At 42.8% G+C, this 26,477-nt stretch overlaps 2 protein-coding genes across 2 annotated transcripts; one reads left to right on the plus strand and one right to left on the minus strand.

The window, feature by feature from the left end:
* Window positions 1–892: 892 nt before the first annotated feature.
* LOC134502960 (outer mitochondrial transmembrane helix translocase-like) lies at window positions 893–10,664 on the minus strand. The gene is made up of 9 exons (XM_063311511.1): window positions 10,464–10,664; window positions 9,051–9,149; window positions 7,943–8,063; window positions 7,287–7,487; window positions 6,238–6,344; window positions 4,761–4,850; window positions 3,223–3,273; window positions 1,443–1,618; window positions 893–1,261 (listed from the first exon to the last, which is right to left on the minus strand). Exons 1-9 carry the CDS (start codon window positions 10,635–10,637, stop codon window positions 1,141–1,143), a joined length of 1,140 nt encoding a protein of 379 aa, XP_063167581.1. The 5' UTR covers window positions 10,638–10,664; the 3' UTR covers window positions 893–1,140.
* Window positions 10,665–12,978: 2,314 nt separating this feature from the next.
* On the plus strand, window positions 12,979–25,307 carry LOC134502805 (uncharacterized). The gene is made up of 8 exons (XM_063311299.1): window positions 12,979–13,041; window positions 17,552–17,615; window positions 17,686–17,829; window positions 17,982–18,097; window positions 22,359–22,496; window positions 23,688–23,766; window positions 23,868–24,021; window positions 25,124–25,307. The coding sequence occupies exons 1-8, from the start codon at window positions 12,979–12,981 to the stop codon at window positions 25,305–25,307; spliced, it is 942 nt and encodes a 313-aa protein (XP_063167369.1).
* The last annotated feature ends 1,170 nt before the right edge of the window (window positions 25,308–26,477 follow it).

Consider the following 26,477-nt stretch of genomic DNA (forward strand, 5'->3'; position numbering starts at 1 on the left):
GGTTTGCTTAACACCTGCAGTGATTCACTTAATGACCACCACAAAAATGGTCATAAAATTGAGTTGGATTCGCTTAATTACTGCTTTGCTTAGCAACCAAAATTCTGGTCCCAATTGTGGTCGTTAAGTGAGGACTACCTGTAGTTGTTATTGATCTATTTTGTGTTTAAAAAGGGTAAATAAATATCCTTTGAGTGGGTGGCCCAAAACAGCCTGTGTTTTGGGCCACCCATTCAAAGCACATTCATTTTTTTCATTTTTAAAGCTTCAGGAGAAATGTAGAACTGAATCTGGAAGATGCCAGTTTTGATACATGATTTTTCAGCTGTGGGAACCTAGGATAAGAGTATTTTCTCAGGAACGATTTAAAAGCCCTTGTGAGTACCAGAGTGAGAAAACAGATGTAATAAAAAGACTATGAAGTATTTTCAGTTTCCAAATGCTTTATTTATACATTGGTGCAAAACCTGTGAGGGGGGAGAGCGGTGAAACAGAATTTGCTACAGCAGTGTTTCTCAGCCTCGGCCACTTGAAGATGTGTGGAGTTCAACTCCCAGAATTCCCCAGCCAGTATGGCTGGCTGGGGAATTCTGGGAGTTGAACTCCACACATCTTCAAGAGCTATTTAGGCCCAGTAATTTTCTCTTAACACTGCCTTGAGTTAGCGGCTGGACTGCTTCATAAAGAATGACTTGCTACTCAGACAATAATTCATTTCTCAAAAGTATGTGTTGCTATTTTGTATGACTGGCTCTCTCCGCCTTTTTGGTTCGTGTGACTTCTTTCCTTGCAGGAGTGTTCCCCAATGTTGCAACCCCCCAATAACCCCCTTAATTCTCAATTGTCAAATGCTTTATTTATATGTTGGTGCAAAACCTGCAAGGCAGGGGGAGCAGTGAAACAGAATTTTCACCAGAGGTTGGAAGTGTCTGCCCACAGCACCTCTGGAGTGCACTGCAGATTGTGAAAATCTGCCCTGCACTCATAATGTGCATTTTTCCTTGTTGAACTATCTCACTGCTTGATTTCTCAAGAACATCTTCATTCCTACCAGTTCTTTTGACCCTTCCCCAATAAAGTTACAGCAAAGTATTTGCAATGATCGTAACCTTTGTTCTCCAGGTTAGGAGTCCCATCCACTCAGTCCAAAGCTGGCTCCGTAGGCGCTGCTGATGTGGCTCCCTTGGATTCCCTCATTTTTTCCAGAGCAAGCAACAGGTCTAGCTGAGTAAGCGGCCGCAAGGAATTCTCTTCCAAGTCGCTGGGCATGAAAAGAAGAAAAGGATAGGCTCCCTTTCATTTCTTTCTAGAACGTCTTGCCCTCTTTTCCCATTGCAACTCCTGAACATTAACTTGTAACCACATTGTGGAACCCAGCATCTTCTGGCAATAGAACCCAGGAGAAGTCAGGCGTGAAGGGGTAGAAATGAGAGATGACTTACACCTCCCCATCACTGTCTGTTTGGTGCAGCATCTGGGCAATCTGTTTCATCTGTTGTTTTCGGACATAATCACGCACGCGATACGTGGCTGCATCCCGGCACAATTCCCACAGGTCACTGCCTGAGTAACCACGTGTTTTCTCTGCCAGCTCCTTCAGGCTCACAGCATTGCTCATCTGAGAAAGTCAACACCAACTGAAAATCCAGGTTTGGTCATCAGTTTTACCCACTTTATCATCTCACCTTATTTCAGGCAACTCAGAGGTGACTCTGCTTAAACAGAGTGTACTTCCTGGTGGCTTTGGCAAATAAACTGGGATGTTCTATATGCCCAGGGTAAGGACTGATCCATCCCATTGCCCCCCAAGCAGGCAATCTAGACTCCTCCTTGCAACATATTGGCAGTAATAGACATAGGAGTAGTAGGGAAATTACTACAGTGCCATCTCTCAGTATCGGGGGTTTAAAATAAAAATAGTAAGGAGTTAACAGCACCTGATGTTAAAATGGGTTGCCCTGGGCACCTCTACTGTAGGCACCATCTTATTTCCAAAATGCCAGTAAATCTCACCTTTGATGTAGGTAGCGTTGCTACTTTGTCAAAAGGCCCAGAAGTATTTTTATGGCGGAAAGGTGGAAGTCTAGAGTTGTAATCAAAATTAAAAAGTTTTGCATACTGTATGTGTGCTGTTTGTGACAGATTCTATTCAGGGGGTTGAATAATTTTGAGACTGGAGAAGTCATTATAAGTTGCATTTTCAGTTGAACTTGGGGACACCACTTGAAGTATTCGTTGTGTTGAGCTACATTTCAATTGCTTTTGTTTGGTTTGCTCATTGCAAACAGCTGAAAGTCTGTACATTTTGACAATCAACCTGCTTTGCTATGGGGATTGAAGAATTTCGATTACAACTGTAGGTCTTTGCAGTTCAACGGCAACAACGTCGGCCTTAGTTTCATGCAAGTTCTGGAGTTGGGGTCCTACCTCCAAAGGTTGATAGACTACCAGCAATGTAGGCCCTTTCTGCTTGGCATTTAATGCTGTGTTTCATGTTGTTAGGAGCAACATAGTTCTCTCCTGTGGTTAGGAGCAAAACGTTCTTGCTTGATTATTGAAATGGTTAATTCTGATTATTCCAGTTGGAATAGACCAGTTTATTAAGGAAAGGCTGGGCAACATTTCTTCCTGCTGAGAGTTGTGTTCATTCTGTGGAGGCTGCATTATATGCAGGACCAAAGCAAGCTGTGGGTAGGGCCAGAGCCAAAACTTTATAGGGAACCCATCTCTTCCTGACACCATCTTAGCTTCCAAACAGCAGGACATAGGGAAGAATATCTAGTGCAGTGTTCTTCAACCTCAGCAGCTTTTAAGATGTGTGGACTTCAACTCCCAGAATTCCCCAGCCAACAAGCTGGCTGGGGAATTCTGGGAGTTGAAGTCCACACATCTTAAAGTTGCTGAGATTGAGAAATACTGATCTAGTGGCTCTTACCGTAGGTCAGAACTGAGAGCTCTGAATGAGTTTTTAGAATTAGGCCGAGGGCCACGTGAAAATAGACTGGCAGCCACATACAGCCTGAGGGCTACCTGTGGCCATCCCTTGGGTTTAAAATTTGAGTTTGATTGCTGAAAAGGTTATATGCATAAACCTAACTTGCCTTTGGCCCTTGAAGCCCTTCACTGACTACAGTGACTTGTTAGTATTTCAGGAGTTTTTCCACAGCTCTGCCCTTTAATAAGATTTAAACTGAACACATGAGAGGAAAGCAGGAAACTTACATTTTCTCCAGCAAGAATTAGCTTCAAGATATCTTGTCTTTGTCTTTGGGTCTGCCAGGAGAAAGAACAGAGAGTGGGACTGAAACCACCATGCCAAAAAAGATATAGATTAGATATACAGTAGATATAGATGATATAGATATATTGGTGCCTTCGAGTCAGTCTTGACTCCTGGTGACTGCCTGGACCAGTCCTGCAGTTTTCTTGGCAAGGTTTTTTGGAAGTGGTTTGCCACTGCCTCCTTCCTAGGGCTGAGAGGGAGTGACTGGCCCGGGATCACCCAGCTGGCTTTGTGCCTAGGGTGGGACTAGAACTCACAGTCTCCTGGTTCCTACCCTGGTGTCTTTAACCACTACACCAAACTGGTGCTATCTCTCTCTCCCTCTCCCTCTCAAAAAAAAAAAGATACTTCAGAAATATTTTAAAAATTAAGATTCTGCCCACCGCCTATTAGACAGTTGGTTGTACTGACCACAACAGTCTTGCCATTCCAAGTGGAATCACAAGCTTTCAAACTGGGGACCTTTGGATTGGGACAACATACTACAGTGGTCCTCGCTTAACGACCATTTGTCTAGTGATTGTTCAGACTTAGAACAGTGCTGAGAAAACCAACTTGCATTTGGTCCTCACATTTATGACCACCGCCACATCCCTGCGGTCACATGATCACGATTTGGGCTCTTGGCAACTGGTTCATATTTATAACCATCAGTGTCCCATGGTCACGTGATTGCCATTTTCAACCTTCCCAGCCAGCTTCTGGCAAGCAAAATCAGTGGGGAACTGCATGATTTGCTTAATGACTACATGGTTTGCTTAATGACTGCTGCAAAAAAGGTTGTAAAATTGGATCTGATTTGCTTAATGACCGTTTCACTTAGCAACCAAACTTCTAGTCCCAATTGTGGTCATTAATTGAGGACTACCTGTAAAGTGATTGACATTCCTTGTGCCCTGCTAAATTGTCAGGTCTAACTTCTTAAAAAAGCAGCATACTTCCAGAAAAGTTTTTTTATTGTACAATGCGGCCTTTTTTTCCAAAATGCAATGTAGAGAGTAGGGGTGTCCAAGCCAGAAGTATTTTCTGCTTGTAACCTTGTCGTGTTCTCCTACCATGTTAAACACTGTAGGATGGAATAGTTTATTGATTAGCACGAGGAGCAGCCTGTCTCAGAGCATTATTGTCCCTTGACCCATTTTTTACTTGTAAAGCTATAACGGAAAGTATGCAGGTCATATTTTATCTAGTTGCTCAGAAAACAACTTGTTCCTATCCTATCTGGGTCTGTCCATTGAATGGAGGCATTTAAAATATGAAATATTCTGTATAAGTTGTTTTCTGTGTTTCTGCAATTATTTCTTCAAGCCACCTAGGCCTCCCTGCCACAAACTTTCTGGCTGCAGTCTTCCCGAGGCACCCAATGGTTTGACTGACTGGGTCTTGCAAACTCCACACTGGACCTGAGGTCTTACTATCCAGCAGTGAGGATGGATGGGGAAGAGGGTTTGTGGGAAGGGAAGTCAGGTCTGCTCACAGGTAGAGCAATCTGAAAAGCTGTTGGCATCCTCCTCAGGATGGCTGGGTCCACGTCTTGGGGCCTGTTGGTGGCTCCTAGCACCATTACCTGAAATAAATAAATAAAGTCAGTCAGCCAGCCAGCCAGCCAGCCAGCCATAAAGCCCCAGGATTGCTGATTGTTTTAACCACATAAATCTGGTAAATTAACATGAGCAAAAGAGCTATTTTTTTCCACAGAACGTACACGTCTGTCTGTCTCTTTATCTACCTGTCTCCATCTATCATCTATCATCTTCTAGCACCTTAATTTATATATTAGTATTTATTTACTTACTTTCTTCAAAAATGTATATGACTACCCTCTGGGTGGCTAACAACAATCCACAGAAAAACACAGTATAATAAAACCTTGGTCAACAAAACAAAAAACAGAATTAAAATGACCATAATCAAATAACCAAGATGCCATAGGCAAACCCACAATGGAAGACAAACCTCTATGGTTGATTTTCCATTCTTATTTGTTTGTTTGCATTACAATCTGTTGGCCATCCAGTTATTTACGTTGTTCTCATCACTTAAACTATGAATGACTATATAATTTATTTCTAAGATTTCTATGCTCCTCCATTCCAAACTATATTGATGTGTGTGTTGTTATAACATGGAAGCGTAATATATCATGTTTAAATGAGGCTTAAGAATGAAAGAAGACTCCAAGGATTTCTTTGCCAAGCATTCGCTTCCCCCCATGGCCAACCAGATCCTTCTGAACAGAAGGAATGGGAAAGTGCTCCATTCCCACTTCTCATGAATGGAATAAAGCTCTCCGACTGGGTTCACATACTGGACTAAGTTTTGGTTTTTAAGTATGGATATTGCGTGGATAGTCACTAAACCCACAGGACTTGTCTTCCGTAGTCCTCTAAAGACCAGTATGATGATTTCCCACAATCCTGAGGGAAGGAACTCTGTGTAAGCTCTACATAGATTGAATGTAAGCCTAACTAACCTGCCAATAAAATCCCAGAAGAGAATTCCTGACCTGTCTGTGCAGGTAAGGAAAGTTCCCATCTGCTTTGCATTACTGCTCCACCACAGTATTCTTTGCTTCTTCCAAAGAGCTAAAGGTGGTCCTGGCCACTAAACAGTTGCCCACAACCAATTTAGATCTCATGTTAACCATAAATCCTGGTTTAACCATCACAATGGCTGGGGTTACATAAAGACTAAGTGAAAAGCAAATTGAGCACATTTTGGCTTAGTGTGTTGTATGTACCTTCAAGTGACCTTCAAGTGACCATGTAGTTTTAGTTTATTTGTGATGTTTTAGGGTTTTTTCCAGTCTATTAAAAGGCCAACCTTGGTTGAGCATAATATGCAAACCAGGCAAATACACAGGACTGTTGCTGTGGTGGAAGGATGGAAAGTCCATATTTTTAATGCTGGCTTGGACTCCGTTTGCATTAATGGATCCAAGCACCAAGCGCTACCTGGCAATTGGATTCTGTTTGCAGCCCATCCCAAAGACTCATGAATTCTGCTTTCATCATAGCTGTGGCTTCATGGTCAGTTCTGGAGCGGTTCCTCAGGAAGGCATCTACCAGGAATGGGTAGAACATAAAAATAATAGTTCAATGAGGTTGAATTACTGCTTTTCTCCAGGTTTTGGTCTGTTTTGTTTAGCAGTTTTGGCTTTCTCTTTCACCTCATCCCAAAACAATAGCAAAATACAGTGGGGATTAGGTTTTTCCAAAGGCTGAACCATTGCTTCTTACAGTAGGGTCTTTTACTGTCATAGGACTTTCGAAAGGAAATCAGTAATAACATGAGGCAGTGTTGGGCTTCAGGATTTAGTGACTGTGGTCTAGACAGTAGGTTTCCTGATGCTTTGCCAGTACCCGTGGCTGGCATCTTCAGAGGCAAGGTGTTGTGTAATGAATCTGAGTACCAGACCTTTGCAGAAGGGGTGCATGTTTGCTTGTGTGCAGTGGGACTGTGTAATGAGAAGGAGGTGAAGTTATCAGCCACATTTGCCAGTGAAACATCAGGAAATCTGTTCTCTAGACCATGGTCACTAAACCCTGAAGCCCAACACTGCCCAACAGATATTGGCCACAAAAGCCTACACCAATAACAACATGACTCTGTCCCTTTAGTCACCAGGAACTAACCACCATTTCAGCAAGACTTTCTATACCAGGGTTTCTCAACCTTGGCCACTTTAAGATGTGTGGAACTCCCAGAATTCTCCATCCACCCATCCATGGCTGGGGAATTCTGGGAGTTGAAGTCCACACAGCTTAAAGTAGCCAAGATTGAGAAACACTGCCTTAGCCACTACACTGAACTGGCTCTCCCTTTTCAACTACAGTGTTCTATTCTAACAAAAGCCAATTTAATGGAAAGAAGGGGGAAGGACCTAAGCAGAAAACTATTGATTCAATATTCAAAAGGGTAAGTTTTTAAAGTCAAAGCCAATCATGAAAAAGGAACATTGAATTACAGTATACAGTACAAGAACCAGGGACTGGGATCTTACCTATTTCATCAATGAAAATTATGCAGGGTTGGATTTTGGTGGCCAGAGAAAAAACAGCAGCGGTGAGTTTCTGTGACTCTCCATACCATTTGTCCATCAAGGTAGAGGCCTGAAGATTTATGAACCTACAATTGGATGTCTGGGCCATTGCTTTGGCAAGAAGACTCTTGCCACATCCCGGAGGTCCATAAAGTAAGACACCTAAATAAAAGGGAAACTCTTAAGTCCATATTCATATTCTTCCCCTACCTCCCCAGCTCTTAATGAATTAGAGGGGACATCCCTTATCCAGATTCAGGGAAAAAAGAGTGTACCCCCCCTTTATATTTTCCTGGTCTAGGGGAACAATTGTCCCAAGGTTTGTATATGGAGGGGGCCCCTTTTGAAATGGTGGCTCAGTATTTGAAATAATTGGATGGATCGACACATTTCATTTAATGCCTCAAGACCAACTAATTAACATACAAAATGAAATAAGTATTTCAAGATGTGGAGCCTTCCTACGTGCTTCTGTTTATCTGGCTATTGACTCAACCGACAAAGAAGATTATATTGACACAGGATGAACTGAGACAGAAGTTGGAGGGCAAGGGCTGAAATGACTCTCCTGCCTCTGGACTTCTCAGGTCTCTCAAATGATGACTTGCCAAGGATACCTTTTGGAGGCTGGCAGAGCCTGGAGTGCTCAAACAAGTGTGTCTGTTGTAATGGTAGGATTACAGTGTCTTGAAGTTCACTGACCAGCTCATCTAGGCCTGCAACATCATTCCAAGTGACCTGCAAAATAGACAAGTTTATGGATGGCTGAAATGACCAAGAAGTTCTGAACTGTCTAGTAAGAACAGCTGGGTTCCAGACATTGCCAAGTCCCAAGTTTAAACTTCAAATATAGCTGCAGTTGTACTAATTTTCTTTCCCCCCACCCGGCCTGACTTTCTCTCCCCATGAACATTTAAATCTGAGTTGAAGGCTACCTCAGTGGGGAAGTCTGGTTTGGATTAAATAGAGGTAATTTTGTTGTTGATAGTTAATTACTCTTCAAATCATTTTCAGTCTGATAGAGATAGTATCCATATCTGCTTTGGGTAATCTGTCTGATTGTTCTACCCCACAGTCTTCCCCACCCTGTTTTAAAAAATAGGATGAAAGCAGAGGTGTCCACAGGGTAGGTCAGAAAAGTGAAGATGATGGCCATGACCATGGGATCGAAGCTCCTCTCTGTGACATGCCTAAAATACAGGTGGAGATTTGATCATACAGTCATGGCTTGATTTTTTTTTTCTCTCCACACTTGTAGACACCCCTGGAAGAGAGAGAGATTGATGAGAGTCATGGAAGTCTTGCCTTTCCTATATCAGGTCAATGTGCTACTGTCAGGGTCACCAACTTTCTTCAGGTCATCATTTTGTCCTGGGGGGCTCTGGGCTTCTGCAATGAGATCCAGTTGTACTGCACCATCGAGAACTGCACCTGGGTGCTCAGCAAATCAAAAACCAGCATGGATAGTCTTCCTTTTTCTCTCTTTTAAGTAGCCTTTTCCTGTGATGGCCGCCACCCCCTCACCTTTGGCTTTGCTCAGCTGCCAGTCAAGGGCTGAACTGCTCTTCCCAGTTGTCCAGGCTGATTGCAGACCAAGCCACAAGCCACAAGCCACAGTTTGTTTATTTATTAAATTTGTCACTGCCCATCTCCTCTCACTAGAGGGACTTATCCCAGTATCCCAGTTGATACTGGGATAAGAAAAGCAGCACCCCCATCTCTCACCTTTATGTCCCTGGGGACCACCAAATGAGCAACAACGCTCATCTCATGCTCCGTCAGCTTCACTCTTTCTATTCCAATCTGCTTCATCAGGTGTTCTGCCTGTCAGAGGAGATTAAAAGGGGAACTAAATTCAGGTCTAATCTCAAGGCTGAAACCTGATATTTACCTTGACATGCCACTCTTGCTCTCATGAGCTATTCTTGCTGACTTGCCCTTGGTATATCAAGCACAGGTGCCCAGTAGGGCTTCAGAATATGATTGTGGGTCTTCATAATAATGAGCACAAAAGAGATGCAATTAAAGCTGGTCTAATGAATTCCAGGCAGTCACCAGAAGCAAGCAAGTGGCCTTTTCAGCAGCATCGAAGAGGTGATGGGAACTGAACAGTGTTCTTGAGGAAGTCCCACTCGTAGTATTTATAACCACTGTTAAGAAGATTGGAAGCCTCTTCTTTATAATCTTTTCTTTCTTTTTCTCATTTTGCTTCTTATTTCTAGTTTTCTTTATTTTCCTTATTTCTTCTTTAAAAATTGTATTGTTTTTATCTTGTTAAAATTCCATATATATATATATATATATATATATATATATATATATATATATATATAGTATGTATACTATATATACTATACACACACACACACACACTGTGTCTGATCCAACCTTCTGGCCAAATTGCCTGGAAATCTGTGGAACTGTAACCCAACACATCTAAAGGTATCAGATTGGGGAAGGCTGTTGCAGAAAGTTTAAATGCATGGCAGGAAGACTGTGATAATTTTGATTCCTGGAGGCAAATGCTCAGTTGTTCTTTATCACCACATACAGTATAACACAGATGAAGAATGCCCAGGATTCAGAGTCTTCTAGCCTGTTTCCCCTTGTGCAGGAAGGGTTGAAAAAAAAAGTTATTTCCCAGCAGGCAATCAATTAATTTCTGAACCTGATTCTTTTGCTAGATCTTGGAATTGTCAGTAAGTTCCATACGTAATTTTATCATGCAATACCTCACAGCATCTCTGCTGTTCTGGCTCTGACAAAGCTAAACATGTCCCACGCTTCTCTGTTCCCACACATACCAAGCCCCAGACCTTTCAGCTGAGCCTCATACCAGCTGTCACTACCTAGGACCCAATGGAGACTGTAGTTGAGCTGGTCCAACTCACTGGTCTTCAGTAGGTGGTTTTATGCTTCTAGCACCCATCACAATGTTTTTGTTTCTGCTTTTTTAAAGTGAGAAAGGCAACTGAGGGCACAGCAAATGGAAAAGAGTTAAGAAGGACCAGTCCTTCTGTTCTTGTAGGCTACAATGTTAGAATATGTCAAAACAATTATTCAACAAATCACAATTAAATAATGGCTTAATTTAACCATGTGAACTCAGCCACAAACATGCTTGCTGGTCGTACATACTCTTTTCTTCAACTGTATTCTTTGCTTCTGGGCAGGATCTAGGGCATCTGATACCCACTTTATACTGAAGTAGGTAGTAGCTCCGAAGATGGCCACACGGAGAAGAACAACAAACACTTCATTCCGTGTTAGGGGGCGCATCAGGAAGTCCTTGGACAGTTCCCCCAGCAACATCTCTAAAATGTTTCTAGCTCCAAAACTGGAACCTGAAAAATGGGATGGAGATAGGGGAGGTCAGAATATAAAGGATTAAAGATAAACGTCTGAAGCCATTGCGTGAGCATTTAGTACTGCTGTTAACAGCTTTTTATTCCTTAGTTTAATAATTTAACTATAAAATGAGTGCAGGTCTGTATCTAGAGTACATTGGATCATGCAATGGACAGTCTTCAGTTACATCTTTGCTAATAATTCATTTAGTCCCATGGCTGTAATTTCAGGAAAATACATAATGCCTCACCAATAGAGTGTATATGTTATCTGAAAAAAATCCCAGATTACCCCTTTGGAACTTTCCAGTAAGGCTGTAATATAATATAATTTTTAAGAAGTGTGAATTAGACGGCCATATACATTTGTTCAATACATAAATGATTTTCTGTCTAACATCTTGGTGGGTTGTAGCCAGTCACTAAAACTAAGCTAGATATACCACTAGTTTCATTAGTGTAAGGCAGTCCCAACTGCTTGGGTTCTCACAACACTCCAAAATAACTATGTTAGCTTGACTGGTAGATCACACTGAGCCACAAAACAGCCAACCATATTCCAGCCTAATATGTTGAACCAACTTACATTTCTAATTGCTCTGGGTTATGGTAAGGTTTATATCATCATCATCATCATCATCATCATCATCATCATCATCATCATCATCATCATCTATAGACTGAGAGTCCCTAAGGACTCTCAGCAGTCTACAGATGAGATACACAAGAAACGACGACAGCAAAATACAAATGCTAATGGAAAACACAGAATAATTTTACATTAACTAACCAAATTATCATTGTTAGGTGTGGCATGTCCAATCTATGGGTCTCCATGCATCACTCTTTCCCAACATGGTGCTATGTGGAGATGTTGGGTTACCGTTTTAAAATAGTACAAAATATAAATAAATATAAAATAGCTCTCCTGGCTGAGAGTCAGGAAAACTGTAAATCAACACAGAAGGAATGGGGCTGGGGAGTCTGATCTACATCAAACATGGTCCTGCCCTTTTGGCTAAAGAAATAGTAATTTTGATTTAAATAAAACTAATACTAATACTATATTGGGGACTGTTTGAACATATGAAAAATGCTAAAAATGTACTAATTATTTTTGTAATTGCCCTTCAAACCTGCATCAGCTGAGGTTGAACACTTGACAACCCCTTTCTTAAACTGGGATATGAGTGCTCTCTGTTCTCAGACTTCATAACCTTCAGAACAGCCAGGGGATGTCCTCAATTACTATCCATCTTTGAAACTATTTTATCAAAAGCTAGCTTATTCCCAATGACTGCATCAGGACACTGTGCAGTCCCTAAGCCTCACTGTGACTTATTTGATGTTGGATTTAATCTGTTGTGTGAACCAGATACTGAGGCTTGCAAATCAGGGCTTACTGTTTTACAATAAATAGAGAAGCCACTTGTGGTTTTTGTAATAAAACAATTCTAAAAACACATGGTGATTTAGCATTGTCTGAGAATTCATGTATTTTATTTTTTATTTATATTTCAAAGTTCGTCACTGCCCATCTCACTCGAGTGACTCTGGATGGTTTACAATCAAACTAAAAATAAATACAGGTTAAAATACTATAAAAACAGTAATCTTAAATAACAATATAAATATAAATATAAAATCCAAGATGGGAATGTTAAAAAGTTGTTAATCAAATTCATGTAATTCATGGAGGCCTCTTCAAGGTGCTAACCACCCCCAGGATTGATTATCCCTCCTCCCACCCCATGAGATGACAGAGCCAGGTCTTCACCCCTTTCTGGAAGGCCAGGAGAGTGGGAGCTGGCCTCACCTCTGGGGGAAGAGTGTTCCATAGGGCAGGGGCCACGGTATACAGTGTGTGTGTGTACACACACACACACACATACAGTATATATATATACATAGGTATACAGTATTACAGGATACTTCCGGTGACCTCCAAACAGGGGCGTCCTCGGAGGATGGGGGACTCTAAGACAAGGCACCCTGCTTTAATTGAGATCTCTTGTTGCGAATTGGGAGGGACAGATTAAGGCCAACAATCGTGGGGATCAACGCTGCAGGTCTTACGCGTGGAATCGGCGGCAGCACGGTCGGGCTTCTGTCGCTGACCATGGTGCTGAAAAAGCCGGGATGAGGCCGCAGCGCGCAGCCTTTAGCAAAAAAAAAAAAAAAAATGGGGATGTTTTGAGACTCACCCATCCGCCGCTCTCGGTGCCTCTCCGGTTGGCTGAACTCCTCGCGTAGAAACAGCCGTGGAAAAATCCTTCCTACTTCACTGCTCCTGACTTCTACGCATAATGATGGGGCTTGAAATCAATGGCTCACCGCCTGTGAATGGAACAACCTCAGCAAGGCTGGAGGTGAGTTTTGCTTTAGGGTTTTAACAAGCACATCAGTGTGAAGAAATAAAATGTGATTGGCAAAATGGATGATTCAGCCTACAGATTTAAATTTCCCCGTGCGGACTGCTTGTCTGTCTACTCTGGTGCAGAGAGTGTGTGTGCTAGTCTGTGTGTAGGGTGTATGGGAAGCCCAGAGCAAGGCAAGTCTACTCGTCTTAGTTCAGAAGTAAGCTCCGCAGCAGTGTTTCTCAACCTTGGCCACTTTAAGATGTGTGGACTTCAACTCCCAGAATTCCGCAGCCAGCAAGGGAATGGGGAATTCTGGGAGTTGAAGTCCACACATCTTAAAGTGGCCAAGGTTGAGAAAGACTGCTCCACAGAATTCAGTAGGATTTACTCCCAGGTTCTTGGCTAAAGTCATCTTGGCTGAGGAACATTTCACCCTGAAGTAACTCTATCAAGTTCAGTAGGGCTTTATAGACAGGCTTCATAAGAGAATCCTGAGCAGATGTATCCAGTATTGTACAGGTAAGCTGTGAAGGTTGAAATCCCACTTCCCTGAGAATATGTGCCAGTGAACCAGATAGAATTTAAGTGAACACATTTTATTCATCTGATAATACCCTGCAAATTAATTTGGGATCCGGTATGAAAACCCCAGGATGTGCATGCAGGGAGAATGCTTTGAGGTAAAATAAGTATATTTCTTCAGGCTTAACAGTTCCTTATCTTCTTTTTTAGGGCTACCAGATCTGGGTTGCAAGAATCCAGATGACCACTAGGTGGCAGAGATGTTAGAGTTTTTTCATATTTGTTTGTTGCTATTGAATGGTTGTCTGGATTTAATCCCCCTGGCCTAAGAAATTAAATTACTATAGAATAATTGACTCCTTAACTTGGGTGACTTCCAGTGAGAGAAGTTATTCCTTGCAATGGCATCCCACAGCAAGCTAAAATGGTGCCACATGTGGTGCCACATGTGGAATGACATCAAATGTTTGTCCGTGAACTTTGTCCTTGCATTAGATATTGGTTGCTTCCACCACTCCCCTCCCAGGTGTGCTTCACTTTCTGGATGTGACTGCTTTCTCCCTTGTTTTAAAATCCTAGTATGTTGCCTTAAAACAAACAAACAAACAAACAAACAAATGTACATACATACATATATATATATATATATGTTTCTTTTGTAGGATTTTGGAGGGGATGGAGATGTTGTTTTCTTTTACTGATATATTTATGCCTCTTGTTACTGAAGGAGAAAATAAAGCTTCAAGTTAGTTGTAAATTGAAAAAGAAGGTGAAAGGTCCCCTGTGCAAGCACTGAGTCATGTCTGACTCTTTGGAGGGAGGCCACTTTTGCAATGTTTTCTTGGCAGACTATAGCAGGGTGGTTTGCCATTGCCTTCCCCAGTCGTCACCATCCCCAGCAAGCAAGCTGGGTGCTCATTTTACCAACCTCGGAAGGATGGAAGGCTGAGTCGACCTGAGCCAACTACCCGAGAATCCATCTTCCGCTGGGATTGAACTCAGGTCATAGGGGGAGTTTCAGTTGCAATACTGCCGCCTACCACTCAAATTACCCCCTCCCCAAATACACTTTCCCAGGAAAATAAACCTGTCATCTCAGCCATACAACATTTACAAGGCCAAGAAATGTTGATAGTTTGGCATGGATGCTAAGAGGTAAACAAGAAATGAGACAGTTTAAACTAAAGCAGCCTTTCTCAACCATTTAACCCTGGAGGAACCCTTGAAATATTTTTCAGGCCTGGGGGAACCCCTGCACATTCAGGTCAAATATAGGCCAGAAGTTACAAAATTATTATATTTGTTTCACATGTAGGCCTGTATATATGCATTTTTTAAAAAATCCATTTAATCATGTCCAATTCTCAGAGACTGCCTGCACAAGTCCCTGCAGTTTGCTTGGCAAGGTTTTTTGAGGACTGAGAGAGGGGGACTGGCTGAAGGTCACCCAGCTGGCTTTGTGCCCAAAGTGGGACTAGAACTCTGGTCTCCCGGTTTCTAGCCCGATGCCTTAACCACTACACCAAACTGGCTTTCTGTATATATGCATTAACAGTATTCTTAAACTGCAAATAAAGAGTGAAACAAACCTCTTTAATGTGAAATTACCCAAATTTGAAATAATTTTTTAAATAAATTGTGATCTTCCAGGGAACCCCTAGTGACCTTTCACAGAACCATGGTTGAAAATCCCTGTTGTTGTTGTTTATTTGTTTAGTCGCTTCCGACTCTTCGTGACCTCATGGACCAGCCCACGCCAGAGCTTCCTGTCGGTCATCAACACCCACAGCTCCCCCAGGGACGAGTCCCTAAACTAAAGTAATTCTCAAGAAACTATGTTCAGGACACCACCTATTTATTCTCCCCAAATTACCAGGGTCTTTGTAGTAGTGCCCCATTACTTCATAGTTCTGCCTAATGACTTCACTGACTTCAGTAACCACATGATGTTCTATATCCAGTCAAATACTTTGCTGTGGTACCCAATCACATGTATATTTTAATTTTTATTACATTAAATTGGGGTTGTCCCTCCCCTTTAAGGTTTTTGCTTCTGCTGCCTCCAGTACCAGAAATAGACAAAGTGTGCTTCAGTGAAGAGTGTGTCTGATCCCCATTACTAAAGAACTTTAGGGAGAAATATCTCCTACATTGCCAAGAAAACTACACGGAAGTGTCCAGGTGGTCATCAAGAGTCAAGCCTGAGCCCAGGGAAATCTACTATATATGTTTTCTTGTGGGATAGATAGAATCATAAGAAAAAAGAAGAAAGAATGTTGGGCTACCTTAAAAATTAACAGTTCACAGTCTATAGCAGTGTTTCTCAACCTTGGCAGCTTTAAGCTGTGTGGACTTCAACTCCCAGAATTCCCCAGCCAGCAAAACTTTCCCCAATCCCCCAGTGCTGGCTGGGGAATTCTGGGAGTTGAAGTCCACACATCTTAAAGTTGCCAAGGTTGAGAAACACTGGTTTATGGTTTTATGGACTGCGCTGCAATTGATTTTCATCAGATGTGTTCATCCATAAAATGTACATTTAGGGAGTGAAGAATGCTAACAAAGGTACAGAAGGCACCAGGAGCATTTCAACTCCATTATCAGTAGTGGCCATATGAGTGCACTAGGAAGCATGAGAAAGACCCATATGCTCCTTCTGGGTCATGTGAGGGAAAAGAGGGGGGGCTTAAGAATGGAACTGTCACTAATACTCAGAGCTGTTATCCAACTGCAACTCCCAGAAGATGAATTGGAGGAATATTCAGTATTTTGTTTCTCCATAGCCCCTAGACAAATCTGGCTTGTTTTTAAACTCTCTCTCTCTTTTGTTGGCTTCTCTCCCTATACTACATTTAGCTCCACTCTGTTCTGTTTTCAGAGTTGTCCCACTGAGACACAGTGCCTCCATCTTGTTTACATAATTTATTTCAAACATTCCACTGGATTGGAAAGCATACCAAAAAAAATGAAATATAGATGCTGGGAAAGATAATAAATAATTGGAAGGCGTGACATTCATCGAGTAACACACACATTCATGGGCATGTGTAATGACATTGAAGCGCTGCCCCTTTTAAACTGTGTTGCATGCAACTGAATGGGAAAAGGGGCGGGGCATCAATGGATAGTCATGGCCACCATCTTGACTCTTTTTGACATAAACACACAGAGACATGTCTGCCTTGGTCTCTTCTGGTAGTTTTGAGAAATCATTAAATTTCTTAATAAATTCCACACTATCTGGTTCATTTAGCCCATAACACACCCACCCACCAAGAGGCATGAGGTTCTCTAGAAATATTAAACCTGGGTTTATTGATTGCACTAAGTCATGGCTTATATATCCATAGTTTACTCTAATTTACAGTTGCCTAACCTTACATATTAAGCCAAAATCAAACAAGCCACAGCTTGGCTTGATACAATTGCATGCAAAAGTTAGGGATCTCTGTTCAAATTGGCAATGAATCCCTAAATGAACAGAAGCTGATGCAAATTCTAGTGATAGAATGGTAAATCTGCAAATCTGAAAACCTGCCGCATTTACTGGTTTTTAAAGTTTTCAATCCGTATATATTTGGGAAAATAAGTGTGTCACAGGCCGGTTTACACACGAATAACGCACCGGCCCTCAACAAGAGGAACTCAAGGGCTAAGCTTGACTTCCCCGATCCGAAGCCCGCCGCGCACTCAGAACAGCCACCCCGAAAAAGGCGCCCAGTTTTTCAATAAGGCCACGCCCACCGGCCACGCTTCTGCGCTTTCCCTCCTCTCGTGAATGGACCGTACCACTAAAGAGAGAGTCGGTAGAAGACAGACTAACCCGTGAGAACAGTGCTCGTCGGGCATCCTTGCTAAAATAAATCCAAGTTAATCCCATGGGAGGCCAGGGCTGCTGCCTCGAGAGGGATTATTATTTTGTCTGTCGCCCCCACGTTGAGATAAGGCTTGGACGGCTCCAAACGGGGGCGGACACCGAACGCGAGCCCTTCACCAATAGGAGAGCAGTCCCCGTGGAGTGGCGGGGACCGCGCCTAATGAGGCGCTGGAAGAGAGGCGTGAAGGTGCGGCTCGCGCCCTGGGCGTGGCGGTGCGTGGCATGAGCGGGCTTGTCTCGGCCGCCTAACCGGCCAGCTCGTGCCTCGGCCGCTGAGGAGACTTGGGCGCAAGGACAGACCTTTGGGGGCTCAGGCCAGCGGCTGTCGTCTCGGGGGGAGGAGGCCCTTCGCCTGCCTGCTCGGAAGCAAGGCCGCTGGATTCGGTGGAGGCCTCTCCCAGGTAAGCCGGCGAGGAAAGGCGTCCCGGCGGAGCAAGGTGGTTTCCTTCTCTGTGGCGCGCGGCAGGAGGGGCGCGGGGAGCCCTTCGCCTCCAGTCCTTTAGCCGGCTCGCTCCCTTCTGCGGCCCCCGCGAACTCTGCGTTTTCGCCTCAGGGGACCCGCGGGATCGGGAACGCAAGAGCCGGTTGAGGACGCCCCGCGCCGCCCCGGCTGCGTTCGCACAACCCGCTCGGCCTCGTCGGGTGGGGACTGAGGGGCCGGTTGGCGTGGTTAGCCCGCTCCGTCTCGGTTCGGGTGGCGTTTTTGCGTGTCGTGTGGATACGCTTCCAAGCCCCCCTCGCTTCCCCGCTGCCTGTTGCGTCGGGTCGGGCGACCGTGGCGCGGCTGCGTTTGCGCGATCTTACAGAACCGGGCTCGGTTTGAGCTCATCCAAACTTTGATTTAATTCAGAATTAAATTATTTAAACTCGACTTAAATTTGGGGGAAGGAGCTGTGAGTAGATGTTGAGAATGGTGGTTAGTAAAATTAGGCAGTAGAGCTATCCTGTATTTTTTAATTATACACACACACACACCCACACACGTGTACACACATGCTAGGAACAGCTAAGATCCTGCGCAGAACCCTCAAACTCCCAGGCCTCTGGCAGAGGACCCGAGGTTGAGGAAGACACACACCACCCATTGGAGTGAGAAAGGAATTGTTGTATATTATATACACACACACATATTGCAAAGTTAGATGGCAGGGTGTCAAAGTTATGCATTGAGGATTTTATATTATTATAAGTCTGATTTTTATGACGACTCAATGTATGACAGTGCATGTTGATTTTACTATGTTTGTGTAATTTTCATTCATTTTAGCTTAGTTGTTCCTTTTAGCTTTGGTTGGGCTGTGCCTGGAGGGTGGGAGCATCTTATAAATACAATTCTGGCTTGTTTGGTTGGATGATTTCTTTGGCTTTGTGGTATTGTTTGGCTCGGTTAGGAGCTGCCCCCATACAATGCGCTTAAACCAGATCGTATCTAAGATTCAAGTGGCTGTGTTTGTACAGCAAGTGAAGCTTGGTTTGTTTCACCCATGCCTTTTGATTTGTTGGTTCCTTGTGATTTAGTGTATTCTGTGAACTTTGGCCATTTGGTTTATTGTGATGTGAGGACCCAGAGAAGGAACTAATTTAATAACTGAGTTAAGTGTTGCTATGTGGATACAGCTGGTGATTATGGGGTATATAGAATGCCTCCACCTAGGTGGTCTTCGGATGTGTTGGGACCACAGCTCTTAGTTTTCAAGCTAATTGGTCTTTATTGGCTAGGAATTCTGGGAAGGGTGTTGATTGTCTTGGATTGAGATAGTGAACATTTTTTAAGTTGCATTTTATTGTATTTTCTAGAATCTGTTGTGAATCGGGCAGCATGCAGACTTATTACAAAATATGTCAATAAAAATAAATACTTTTATCTCGGAATAATATTCCATGCATTGATAAAGTTGAGCCGGTATCTTGGTTATGTTGACTGTTGTTGGTTTTATATTGGCTTCTCTATGTTTATTTTTCTGTGATGTTTTTATCTTGTTTTTATTCTGTTAGCTGCCCAGAGCCATAGGTTTAAGATGGGTGGCCATATAGATCAAATAATAAGTGGTTGTAATGAGCAAAAGCTCAAATGGTAATAAATGTGCCAGTTTTTAAGATGCCACAAGAATCTTCATGTTTTGGTGCAGTATATTCAGGTTGCTAGAGCCAATTGGATTCGACACGGCACAACACTTTATTGGCCAAGTATGATCAAACATACAAGGAATTTGACTTTGGTGGAAGGGCTCTCAACATATCTACACAATATCAAAAATAAACAATAATAAAGCAACAATGTTATTTACTAAAACCATACAATCAAGAAAGAAAAAAAAATGAAGGAAATAACACTACAGCTATCAACCAACACACACTCATATTTAAAAGGAGAATTTATGGACAGCATACTGCATCTGATAGTGGTTAAAGGCACCACGTAGAAACTGGGAGACCATAAGGTTTAGTCCTGCCTTGGGCAAAAAGCTAGTTGGGTGACTATGGGCCAATTCCCCTCTCTCGACCCTAGAAAGAAGGCGAGGGCAAACCATTTCCAGAAACGTTGCCAAGAAAACTTCAGGGGCTTGTCCGTAGTTGCCAGGAGTCAAGACTGATTTAAAGGGAGACACATACATACTGTGTTTCTGCAAAGGAAGTTTGCAGCTTTACAGTTCAATCCAACTACAAGCTCATTCAGTCATCAAGCCTTTCCTTCTCTTGTCATCCTTCACCTTGTCCAGTAAGGCATTCTTCGCTTAATGACCACAATTGGAACAGGAATCTAGGTCGCTAAGTGATGTGGTTGTTAAGTGAATCTGGATTTGATTTTACGACCATTATTGCAGTGGTTAAGCAAATCACATGGTTGTTATGTGAATCACACAGTTCCCTACTGATTTTGCTTATCGGAAGCTGTCTGGGAAGGTTGAAAATGGCAATCATGTGACTGTGGGATTCAGCACCCATCGTAAATGCGCTACAGTTGCCCAGTGCCTGAATTGCGTGATTGGGGCTGCTGCAGTGGTCATAAGTGTGAGGAATGGTCATAAGCCTTTTTCTCAGCACCGTTGTAACTCCGGATGGTTGCTAAACAAATGGTCGTTAAGTGAGGACTACTTGTATACAGTATTGCTTGGGAATTACCGAATTGTAATCCAGCATGCCTTTAGTTTACATCAGGAGAGAGAAGGCTGCATGAGAGCATATTTGTGTGGAGTCCATTTGATGAAATGTTCGTTATTCAGTTACGGTTTGCAGACCTGAACAGATCAAATGGTACTGCTTGTTTGTGTAAATGGGCTGTTCAAATAAATATGCTGGTTAAGGAAGTCAGGCTGGCTGGGGATTCTGTGAGTTGGTTCCTCGACAACCTAGAGCAGGAAAGGCTGTCTCAAGGCATGGAAGTGTATAGGTAAACCATTTTTTTCATAGTTTAAAAAGACTGAGACTAGTTTCAGCATCCTTGTCTCACTTTAACTGCCAGGATTACTGTATGTGAGCAATGGGAGACGGTTATCAAGGGAAAAATCAAAGGTTATCATGGGTTATCAGTACCCAACTCAGAATCTTTTTTTCCCCCAAATTATGTATCACTTATTCTTTGTTAATGTTGAATGTTAGTTACAGTATTTGTTCCCAAATGGTAGTTCTTCTGGTTTCTGGAACAAGAAATAAAGCATCTTGATATTAAACCCCAGTTCTTCCAGTTATAGTTTCCCTGCTGATTTTCAAATCATTTAGACTTGTGGTCCAAGGGATGATAAAGGCTGCTGAAACAAGGAGCTGAGGGAAAGGGAAGAACTAACAGCATGCTGACATATTAGAGAGGATTTATCATTGATATATCAGTGATTGGACCCTCTGTGTACACTCCCTGCAAGACACATGAAATCACTGTCGTGTAGAAGATGAGTAACTGCAAGATAAGAATAGGTAGCACAGTGAGTAAGTGTGAGCATTAACAAGATTGTGAAAATGTGCTCTGTATGTTGATGAAAAGGTTCTGGAGAACCCTGTAATCTCATTCAGTGGCTCTTGGTCTCCGCTTTCCATGGGATTGGGAACCATAGCCTTCTGTGTTGTGCGGATGGGACAGAATTGTGGAAATGGGTATAATAAAGGGATCTCTATTTCATTTGGGGCACCTTCCTTTAATCAGTAACAAGTTTTTTTTCCTGATTTGTAAACTTTGTCCAAACAAAGTTCTGGAAGACAGAGATGATACAAATCAGAATATGTGTGTATGTGCATGTGTATTTATTACAGTTACTTATATCCCACTTTCCAGCATAAGAAATCTGCTTTAAAAGTTAATTACAAATTAAAACACAATGAGTATTATTTGAAAAAACAAGCATTCCACAGGACAGGGAGAGAGAAAGGAATGATGTATAGGTTTGTTCTTAGCCACAGTGGAGCAGCCTGTGGCCCATGGACAAGATGGACTCCCCAGGACTTTTTTTCTGGCCCCCTTAGCCCTCCCAAGTGGTTGTTGATGGAGGTTTCTCCAGCAATCTGTGCTGGTTTAGTAGCTAGTGACTGAATGTTATAAACTGTGTGTGACACTGTTGCTTTTGTTTTTTAACATTATTCTCTGGAAGAGCCAAGTGTTGGGAAACAGTCAAGGGAGAAAGTCAAGTTTTAAGGGTGGATAGAAACAACATTCTTACAAAAGTCTGCTTTGTATATTTTGTCTGCTCAGGAAAATAAATGCTGTTTTCTGAAAGAGAGGCTAAACTTGAAGTACCAATATTAGGAAGGTGTTGGCTATGATAAGCTTTATAGGTTGATCATATGCAGCCTCATCACTTTTTCTGCCGTCTGGTTTGCTGTGTGTGTCTTTTGTTTCTGCAAGTAATTGTATCGTACGTTGTCCTGAAAGGCATATTTTCCCTCAAACAGCACCATGTACCCCGTAAGGCCTCCGTTTCGGGGTGGTGCCACTTTCCAGGTGTCTCTTGTTGGGCGTGTGCCAGAATCTCCTCCACCGGTGCCTGAGGGTGAAGATACTGCAGACATCGGGGGCAAATCCTGTCCTTCAACAGACAAGACAGAAGGAGGACTCCTGTCACCAGGAGATGGCCAAAAGGTGAATAGTAGTTGATTCCACATAAATTTCTGCTGGAAAGTAGGTGAGACCTGTTGAATCTGTGGTACTTTCCTCCTTTGCCTGGGATAGCATAGAGGCGGTTGGTCTTATAGAATGCATGGGTGTCATGAGTGCCGTTGAGCTGAAGACATCAGCGCAATGGCACACATGACAATAACAAGGAAACAGGGGAAGGGGCTCAAGATAAGTAGCCATCAACTTACAAAGACTGAAGGACAAGAGACAATGGCTAAACGGATCGCGAGGCACACCCAAGCTGTTAGCGCTAACGCAACGGAGATCGCCCAGCTGACAGCAATCACCGGAGGAATAGGGAAACCGATGATGGGCGATCCCGGAACGCCAGCGGGGCCTCGCAACCCCTCACCTACCGGCAGGACAACGTGTTGGACAAAGGGGGGGTGACGTAACCGCGAGTGAGGGGGCGCTGACCGGCGCGGGGTATTTAAACCCCGCACCGGCGCGCTCCTGTCACTCTCAGCTTTTTTCCTATACTGTATCTACACTGCGAATAAACCAGAGCCTGTTCCACGGAATCAGCGTCTGAGTATTACTCGGAGGTAGGCAGCGCATGACAATGGGTTTGCGGACACTGGCTGGATAGAAATGATTTTTTTCTTTACAGTGAGTTCTCTGTCTGGCATGTTTATAGCTGTTGCTTAAGGAATGCTTCTGAGGTCAGAATGTAAAGCTTTATAACAGAACAAAAAGAAAAAAAGTATGTTAAGATTTGTTATTGTTCTGACTTTAGATTCTGGTCACAGGACAACAATTAGGGAAGGATACAATGCCATACTAAACTGTAGGGTGGAACATCGCTGAATACTCTTCAAGCTAACTTTGCAAAAAAATAAGGCCTCAGCGGCTACATAGACATTTACTCTAGAAGCAACCTCAAGTATGTAATTTTTCTGCAAGTGCAAACGGGTAGGATTTATATTCTTAAAACAAGCTAGACTTTATTACTTATTAACGAAGAAAATGGCTGAAACAACCTATTTCTTGTGGTTATTTCAAAACAATAAAGCCTGTTGACACAGAAGAATCTTGCTGCTTTAGAGAGCTGGAGACCTTCACCTGCCAGGTTTTGTTTCTTTTATTTTAATTTTCAGGCTTAACTAAGGCTTTGTAGCACATAAAAGTAAAAGTCTATGTTCTCTTCTAATTCAGGAGCCCTCCATGTCTGTTCCAACATTGGCCTCCATGTTTCAGGGCCTTGGTTTTGAGGTAACTCCTAGGCCTCCTTTGGGTAAGTTCTCTTGCTGTATAGAATCTTCTTTCTTATACCTCAATAATTATCTCTGGAACTGCGAGAAGAATTTGTGTTCTATCTTGACTTTATTTTTCAAGGAGTCTATTCAGGTCGAGGCATTTTGGGGAGAGGAATGGGTGATCTGAACATGAAATCCAAAGTAGATGTCCCAGCACAGCAGATGTGCACAGGGTTGAGAGCAGGGCCAGCTGGAGACAGCAAGGTGGAGCGGGTGCTTCTTGGCCGTGGCATGTGAGTTAAGCAATGTTGGGGCCAAGGTGGTTGGGTAAAAATGATGGGTTGCATTAAACACCCTGTAATATTTGGTTACTTTGATTGGTGTACTACTTGGACAACTGTGAAGTCAGCTTAGTGCTCTGTTCATCAATTTTCTGATTTCAGTTTCAGTGATAAAGTGGCTGCTTTTATTTTAAGCAGAAAGGTGCTGTGACAGTTATGTGTAGCTAATTACAAACAGAACCCCCAGCCCCGTAAAAGCTAGCACTCATCATTTGTGTCCCACTGTATATCTGCAACTTTCCATCCTAAAATATTGCTGTTTCCAGGAACAAAACAAAATTGTCTATGTTCTGATTTTTTTTTTAAGCAGCAAAGTTATATTATTTTAAGTAGTGAAGAGGTATTAGTGAGATTTATCTTATCTGAGCATTATGCACTTAACTTGCAATCTGCAATTTTTTGTGATCTGTTATATTTAATGCCCTTTAAAATTCCTGCCTCTTCTAAGCTTGAGAAGATAAATGGGATAAATCCATTTTTATAGGAACCGACATCTGCTCACACAGTGGCAGTTTCCCTACTCTCTGTCTGCCTTCCAGATCTGCCCTGGGTGGTTTCCCACTCCTTTAGAAGAATTTGGGATCAAGCTTTGGGTTTCAAGGGAAGAGGGAATTTAATCTGCCAGGGGTATTACTGAAGGAGTGATCTCATTGTTATGCCTAAAACTGTATATGGCTATCCATAATTTTGAGTTTGGATTCAGAAAATCTAGGCTCCATTTATTCACACTGAAAAGATAAATTCTCAAACACACCAGACATTGAGAGCCAGTTTGGTAAAGCGGTTAAGGAGCTGGATGGAAACTGGGAGGCCTCACTTAGGTACGGGAGCCAGCTGGGAGACCTTGGGCCAGTTCCCCTTTCTCAGCCAACCCACCACACAGGGTGGTGGTTGTGGGGAAAAGAGGAGGAAGTACTATGCAGGCCACCTTGAGATGTACAAACAAAAGTGGGGTGCAAATCAAATAAAGTGTTGCTTTAAAAGCATAAAAGTGGTGCAGAAATTTTAGTTTTCTGTGTTTTGGTTCTTTTTTTCCCTTTTAAATATTCTCCAGGGTACCCAGTTATGTGGAATGTGAAAAGCCTTTTTTTGGGCTTGGAAGAGCAGTTGTGGGGCTTGGCCGAGCCCACATAAGCCCCTCTACCTCAGGTGTGGAAGGTCTTCATTCAGCACCATCAGATGAGCCCAGTCCAGAGATTCCTTCTATAGTTTCTGATGAGCACTTGGATAAGAAGTAAGTGAGAAATGGTACGAAGAAGGCAACCAAGCCAAACTCCTCCGTAGAGTATTAAATCTTGGGTACCATACTACTGAGGTCAGCAAAAGAGGTGGTGCTGTTTTTTCAGCTCTTTTTGCATCTTGAGGGATTTTAAGTAGGGGAATGGGCACGGAACTGCTCTGGGAACCACTATTCCCTTCCTAAAAGCCACTCCTTCTAAACAGCCCAAAATTACATCGCTGAAATTTAGTGATTTTGATTATGAAGTGGAATGGAAAGTGCAGGGTGCGTGTTCTCCATCCTTGCCTTGGTGGGTTGCATCTGATTCAGTACTGCAAGATTATTTATTTCAAAACAGGTTTCCCAAAATAGCATTCATCATGGTATCAGAGAATCTGATATGTATCTAAATAATTACTGTCTCTGCAAGACTCATGAGAAGGAAAGAGGTAGAGCTGAATGTCCATCATACGTTAGTGGCCGCAAAGATATGTGTGCCTGCACCCAAAGTAGATTGGGTTGATCTGGGGTCAGGGAAGGAATGAACCAGCCATTAAGTGGGTGGTGGGGGGACTTGCAGTTCCAGAGAAAGAGGGAAGCATGAGAAAGAAACTCAAAATTCCTCTGCCTTGATTTTGTGCGGTTTAAGGTGGGGCTGAAAGAAACTTAAGAGAGGCTTTCAGAATTGATGCCAGGCTTTGAGATAGGCTAGGTTGACAACAGGCACAGCAGGGACTCAAGGATTGCTCTTTATTGTAGGATGTAACAGCAGAATCTTGAAAGCTCATCAGAGTTTGTCTGCTGCCTCTTACGCTAAACAAAATCAGGGTATTTTAGGTTTCTTTCCTGTACTCCCCTCTTCTCTGGACTGTGTAATCCATGCTGGCTGGGGCATTCTGGGAGTTGAAGTCCACACATTTTCAAGTGGCCAAGGTTGAGAAACACTGGTGTAATCACTTCTCTAAGTTCTCCCCACCCTTAAGTTCATTCCTTTCCTATCGGCAAGGGGAACTCTACATTTCTTTCCAGTATGTGCCTGCATGTGAGAGAGAAATCCTGGAGTGCTCTAAGACAGGCAGTGGCGTTACCTTCAAGGAGGGTTGGAGCCACTGTGATCGTAAATTCAGACTCTGCAAGCATCTCTAGGGCCAGGAATATCATAGCAATTACAATTTTACTGTAATTATAT

Source organism: Candoia aspera, chromosome 9, assembly GCF_035149785.1.
Source record: "Candoia aspera isolate rCanAsp1 chromosome 9, rCanAsp1.hap2, whole genome shotgun sequence".
Classification (NCBI taxonomy): Eukaryota; Metazoa; Chordata; class Lepidosauria; order Squamata; family Boidae; genus Candoia; species Candoia aspera.